The following is a 6,117-nucleotide window of genomic DNA, read 5'->3' as shown; positions in this document are numbered from 1 at the left end:
ACGGTTCCTGCTATTCCATCTATTCTTCATATTGAACAGGTCACATAAGCTGCAGAAACCTGTAACCGATTGTTCAATACGATTCTCCTGCACGGAAGAAATCGTTCCGAGAAGAATCCCACTGTGGACGCAATAGCAAGAACCCCAGATCTCTTACAGATGCACTTGAGGACCCCTTACAACAGGGGTGAAAGAACGACAAAAATATTCAAAATGCCCAGGGAAATGTGAGCGGATAATAAATCATAGATTTAATATTTACACTTACAATAGGAAATACAAAATCTAATTCATTCGACCAGATAATGCATCACTTTCTACAAGAAAGTTATAGAACTAAATTTCTGTGTAGAAAAGAATTTCAAAAATATAAAACACTTTTTTTCCACAATTGCTTGGACTTCATCAATACACAAAAAAAAGCAATGCACTGAACGTATTTTGCAGTAAAACTCCACTTAGAAACAATTTTCAAATAAATCAAAGGAAAGGTCTACCATTCCAATTACTTATCCTGATTGGTTCCATGCAACCCGGCGTAGTCGGAGCCTGCAGTCATAGTTCCATCCATCTGTCCTGTACTTGCTGCTAACCTGCCTAATGTTAGTAAGAAGTAGGGGACATATAGAAGACATTATGAGGGCAAGATCAGACTACGCAGGTTTTTTGTTGTCTGTAACCATGGAGACACATAGGTTTGTATAGGAGCTTTCATGCCAAACACAAAGGAGATTTTTTTTAGTTAAAGAGGACCTTTCATTACGATAAAAAAATCGAAACTAAGTATGCTGACATGGAGAGCGGCACCCAGGGATCTCTCTGCACTTATTATCATCCCTGGGCGCCGCTCCGTTCTCCCGGTATAGGCTCCCGTATCTTCAGATTTTTGGCTCAACTGGGAGGAGCCTGCTCTTGTTCTCCTGGGCGTCTCCTTCTCCCAGGCTGTAGCGCTGGCCAATCGCAGTGCTCAGCTCATAGCCTGAGAGGTTTTTTTCTCCCAGGCTATGAGCTGAGTGCTGCGATTGGCCAGCGCTTCAGGGATAATAGTATGTGCTGGGAGATCCCTGGGCGCCGCTCTCCATATCAGCATACTTAGTTTAGATTTTTTATTTTAATGAAAGGTCCTCTTTAAAGGTGTTTTCCAGGATTTAAAGGGGTTGTCCCATCTCATTGCTAGGATATGTCCCGAATGTCTAAAAGGTGCAGGTCCGCACCTATACTTAGTACAGACCCGCAAAGTCCCAGAGGGTGTATCGTGCAGGCGCTGCCACCCTCCATTCATTTATATGGGAGTGCCGAAAATAGCTTAGTGCCACACTTGGCTATTTTTGGAAGTCCCATTGAAATGAATGAGAAGAGCACAGCGTGTGGCCACCGCTCCATATACTTCTATAGGGCTAACGGAAATAGCCGAGCTGGCTCTGCATGCACTGTAGGTTCCGTTCTAAATACAGTTGCAGGTCCCAGAGGTGAGAACTGCACCCATGAGACATTGGGATCATATCCTATGGGACCACCCCTTTAAATAGGGATGATCTTTCCTCAGGATTGGTCATCAATATCTGATTAGTGAGGGTCTGACTTCCAGCGCTCACCCGCTGATCAGCTGTTTGAGAAGGCCATAGCACTTACCGTATTTTTCGCCCCATAAGACGCACTTTTTCCCCCCAAAAGTGGGGGAAAGTGCCCCTGCGTCTTATGGGGCGAATGCTGGCAATTTACATCGCAGACTGCGATGTATTAGTGAGGACGGTCTGTAGTAGGCGGGGAGAGGTCACGTGCCTGCTCCGCCTACTTTATGAATGAAGCAGGCGGAGCAGGCACGTGACCTCAGTGAGTTACGGCCGCCTGCAGCCCGGCCTGCCTGCTAGCGCTTACTACAGGAGACGGAGTGTGACATGTACCGGTAAGTACGGTACAGATGGGGAGCGCAGTTTAGATATTATGATTAACACTAGGTATAATACAGTACATACTGAGCGGCGGGCCAGAGTACAGTGCTCTCCCCGCCTACTACAGCCCCTCCTTAAGGATCTATGGATGGGATAATGATGATGGTGGGGGGGAATCTGTTGATGGCATTATGATGGTGGGGGGGAATCTGTTGATGGCATTATGATGGTGGGGGGATCTGTGGATGGCATTATGATGGGGGGGGGGGGGGGGGGGGGGGGGGTCTGTGGATGGCATTATGATGGGGGATCTGTGGATGGGACGGTTATGGGGGGGATTTGTGGATGGCCAATATAGCAGTGTCATCCACAGATCCACTACCCCATAACAGTGCCATTCACAGATCCCCCCCCCCACCATCATAATGCCATCCACAGATCCCCCCCCACCATCAGCCATCCACAGACCCCCCCATCATAATGCCATCCACAGACCCCCCTCCATCATAATGCCATCCACAGCTCCCCCCATAACAGTGCCATCCACAAATCCCCCACCCCATAACAGTGCATCATCCACAGATCCCCCATAATAGTGTCATGCACAGACCGCCATTAGTTCAAACCCACCAAAAGCACACCTTTTGGTTAAAAATATATTTTTTCTTATTTTTCTCCTCAAAAACCTAGGTGCGTCTTATGGGCCGGTGTGTCTTATAGGGCGAAAAATACAGTAGATTCCTGTGATGCCTTGGCCAATGACAGCCATCTTACACTTTGTGTGTTTGCAACTTAAAGTACCACCAAAGTACAAAGAGGCTGCAGCACTCATCCAAGCGCTGCGGCTCCTTCAAACAGATAACTGGTGCTGGAGTTGCACCCCTACTGATCAGATATTGATGAACTTTGAGGAGGATGGCTGATCCATTTTTAATTCTCAGAAAACCCATTTAAGCTTTTTTTGCCAAGCTGCTTCAGTTTTTCATTGTAGAGACACTGAATGTCTTTAATAACAGTACCCAGACAGTATATTTCGGCATGCTCCTTTACTGTAGGGTTGTTTTAGGACCAACTGGTGACAGATTCGGTGGTAATTCAGTTTTTTTTTTTTTTTCCACATCCATGCAGTTAATTATGGGAGCACCTAAAGAAAATGTCTGTGATTATAACATTTTAAGCAATGGCTTAATGTATTCATAGATGGAGCTTCATTGGAAAGAAATATAGGAAACTAAATGAACACTGTCCAACTTATAACTGTGGGCAAAACGCAGAGAGAACGCTGAGTGCTTGAAATTGCAGCTATAGAGGCACCTGTGGTCAAACCAGAGAAAACTGTAACTGGGCGTCAGCATCGTTTCGTATTGTTTCGTTGCTGGAGACACAAGAAACTGTTCGCTGAAGTCTTAGCTGAGCTGGAAGAAGCGTTTTTAGAGCTGACGTGAAGAAGCAGCATTTATACAAAGGCAGGATCAGAAAATGTACGAGTTGTGCAGGCCATAATCCATGTGGATCGCAGTATACGTGTAATAATTATAGTGCGTTGCACTTACAGTGAGACCAAGCTGCGGAGGCAGTTTGTTTAGCTGTACATAATATGCACATGGCGTACAGTTCAAGTAGCTGGAGAAAGTTTGCACCTTCAGAGTAAGATGGGTACACACCTAGAAGTAGCAACTAACTTAGTAATTAAATAAAAAAAAGTTAATCTGTACTTTCAGGTGAACTTAGTTTCATTGCCACTGACGCCAAGGATGGCATTGGTTTGCTTGCCAGAACGCTCTGATCACTGGGTAGGGTATAAGACTTTAAACCAAGCGGTGCCAGCTTGGGCATTGGTCTCCAAAACACATCTGAACATGAGCCCATTGACTGATCAGTCCTTTGATGAGTGGGCACGGTAGCAGGAGGTTGGCGGAGTCCTATTGATGTTCCCGCCGCTTCAGTCAGATAGGGTTCCTTTCTTGCACCCCCTGCAAAAACACCTAGACTTGCCCCTTCGTTAAGTTTGCTATTATCCAGGATCTCTCCCTCTTCTAACTGCATGAACAGAGGACTGAAGGAAATGTTATTTTCTTTCGTTTCAGGCCCATCCTTGAATCTACCAAAAGAAAAAGGAGCTGAATCTGCAAATTTGTTCACATCGCTATGGGACACTGTATCTGGCCCTGGAAAGTCAGAGACCGATTCCAAAGCGTCCGTATCACTGTTTATCTGCTGGTTGAGAAATGCAATTTCATCGAGGAGTGATGTGAGGGTTTCATCAGCCTCTTCTGGATCACCCATGGTGTCTGGTAATTCGGTCGGATCTAAACCTGCTTCGTCAATGGCAGACGTTAATTTCTTGAGCTCTAGATCAAGTTTTGAACCTCTGGTATCATCAACCGTTTCAGTTGGGGGAGTAACACTCACACTGACATCTTTAGTTTTTAAGGAGGCTTCGGTATTACCGCTGTCATTTTCCTGGGGTAGGTTTTCATGAAGACTAGAGTGTGGACTGCAGCTTTTCCTTGCTGGATCTGCAACCTCCTCTTTCTTTTTGTCCACAGGAACAGAAGTGGATGGTACACATGACTCAGCAGTCACATAACATGCATCCTGGGCTGGTGCATTACCTCGTGCATAAGCCTCAGTTGTTAGAGAGCATGCATCAGACTTCCATTCCATCTCGGTGTCAGAGATGCCGATTTCCATGCCCATGTCAGACTTGGCCTCTGGTGCTAAAGACATAACATTTACAATCTTTGGCATCATGGTCAGATCATCTTCATCTGCAACAAAAGACACGGTTACATCACAGATAATGATTATGGTGATAATTAGTATATTACGCCATTTACTATTAATGTGTATGGTTTTTGTATAATCACTTCCTCTTGCATTGAAGTATTAGCTTTCCATTCAGGAGCTGCCTATTACAAGCAGATGGAGCATACAAAAACAATATATTTGAGGTTGCAGCAGAGAGGACAAATTATACCACTTAGCAAATAGCCTGGATTTTGCTTATGGATCAGTATGACAGAGCATCTCACTGCAAGGCCATACTGTCAAACAGTACATCTATACCGCTTCGAGGAAACATTTAAATGACATTATTAACACACCTGATACAGGGCCAAAAGAGCTTGCTGTAGAAACATTACCGGGCACAGTAGACAAGGTGATGGGTACAGGATTATTAGCAATAATATCTTTTAATTTGATTGCACTTGGAAGCTGAATTACCACAGAAGCCATTCCTAGAAAAAGCATTGAACAAGAGTGTTGGCCTCCAAAGCGAACACTAATAAGTAAAAATATAAGGCAGTAATCCCCCCACCTGGGGGGGGGGGGGGGGGGGGGGGGGAATAAATAGTGAAATATTTTACCTGATTGAATTTGTACAGGACTCAGATCTGCTTGTATGAGTGTTGGAGGAATACCAGCAACCTGTCCTGCTACTTCATGTTCCTGTTTCCCCACTTGATCTGTAGGTGCCATTAGTACATTTGAAGTAGTTAAATGGACCCCGGGCTGCAGCTGGTTTCCTACAAAACAAAAAAAAAAAATCTCATTTTTGCATGGCATGGCTTTACAGTGGCAAACTCGTGACAGGAACAGGACCTTGACACGCATAATGAAGCAGCCGTCCAAGTCTCACTTACCCTCTTTTGGAAGAAACAAAGCTTTTCGTGTCAGTATGATAGGCTTCTTAGTTTTGCCACTTAGTGTTTCATTTGTTTCCTCCTGAAGCTTCAACGGAAAAAAAGGCTCTTGCTTTGGGGGGAGGCAAATTCATAGGTGCTATATCAAGAGCAACGTCCTCTTCCAAATTTTTCTTTTGCTGTTCTGTCTCCACAGCTTTCTGCTTTGCGTATAAATTTTCCAATTTCTTTAGCACAACCTCTCTAGATTTCCCTGTGGATTAATGAAATATGATCATAATGTTAGTATACCAATTAATGTCTGTATACTAGAGCTGGGCGATCAAATTAGTTCAATTAATTTGCCCTTCTAGTGCCCGACGATATTTTTTTTTTCAAATAATATTTTTTTTTTATTCACAGCGCTTTATCAGGGCAGTCTGTGTAGTCCGTTCAGCTCTGCGGGCTACAGAGACTAAAAACACTCTGCACAGGCTGCATAGATATAGCGCTCTAGATCACAATGGAAACCAAGCACTTACTGTAGCCGGGCTCCCACTGTAAGGCCACATAGGAGATAACTGTGATGCTGGCCACTT

General features: G+C 44.5%; 1 protein-coding gene across 3 annotated transcripts; it reads right to left on the bottom strand.

Annotated features, from left to right (window-relative positions):
* Nucleotides 1-1,127: 1,127 nt before the first annotated feature.
* Nucleotides 1,128-5,789, bottom strand: LOC120981930 (MAX gene-associated protein-like). 3 transcript variants are annotated; one of them, XM_040411733.1, is made up of 5 exons: nucleotides 5,540-5,789; nucleotides 5,264-5,422; nucleotides 5,000-5,134; nucleotides 2,625-4,663; nucleotides 1,128-1,627 (listed from the first exon to the last, which is right to left on the bottom strand). In XM_040411733.1, the coding sequence occupies exons 2-4, from the start codon at nucleotides 5,373-5,375 to the stop codon at nucleotides 3,597-3,599; spliced, it is 1,314 nt and encodes a 437-aa protein (XP_040267667.1). In that variant the 5' UTR covers nucleotides 5,376-5,422; nucleotides 5,540-5,789; the 3' UTR covers nucleotides 1,128-1,627; nucleotides 2,625-3,596. The 3 variants fall into 3 exon arrangements, with proteins under 3 accessions (XP_040267667.1, XP_040267668.1, XP_040267669.1); XM_040411734.1 differs by lacking the exon at nucleotides 5,000-5,134; XM_040411735.1 differs by lacking the exon at nucleotides 5,000-5,134 and having other exon boundaries at nucleotides 2,625-4,612.
* Between the last annotated feature and the right edge of the window lie 328 nt (nucleotides 5,790-6,117).

Source organism: Bufo bufo, chromosome 11, assembly GCF_905171765.1.
Source record: "Bufo bufo chromosome 11, aBufBuf1.1, whole genome shotgun sequence".
Classification (NCBI taxonomy): Eukaryota; Metazoa; Chordata; class Amphibia; order Anura; family Bufonidae; genus Bufo; species Bufo bufo.
The sequence above is the reverse complement of the archived record's forward strand: the minus strand, read 5'-3'. Positions and strand labels throughout refer to the sequence as shown.

Coding starts and splice junctions, on each gene's coding strand:
- LOC120981930 (XM_040411733.1), bottom strand. CDS start 5,375: ATGGCACCTACAGATCAAGTGGGGAAACAGGAACATGAAGTAGCAGGA. Junction 5,135..5,263: donor TCCTGTACAAATTCAATCAG/GTAAAATATTTC, acceptor TGCTTTTTCTAG/GAATGGCTTCTGTGGTAATT. Junction 4,664..4,999: donor CTCTTTTGGCCCTGTATCAG/GTGTGTTAATAA, acceptor CTTTTGTTGCAG/ATGAAGATGATCTGACCATG.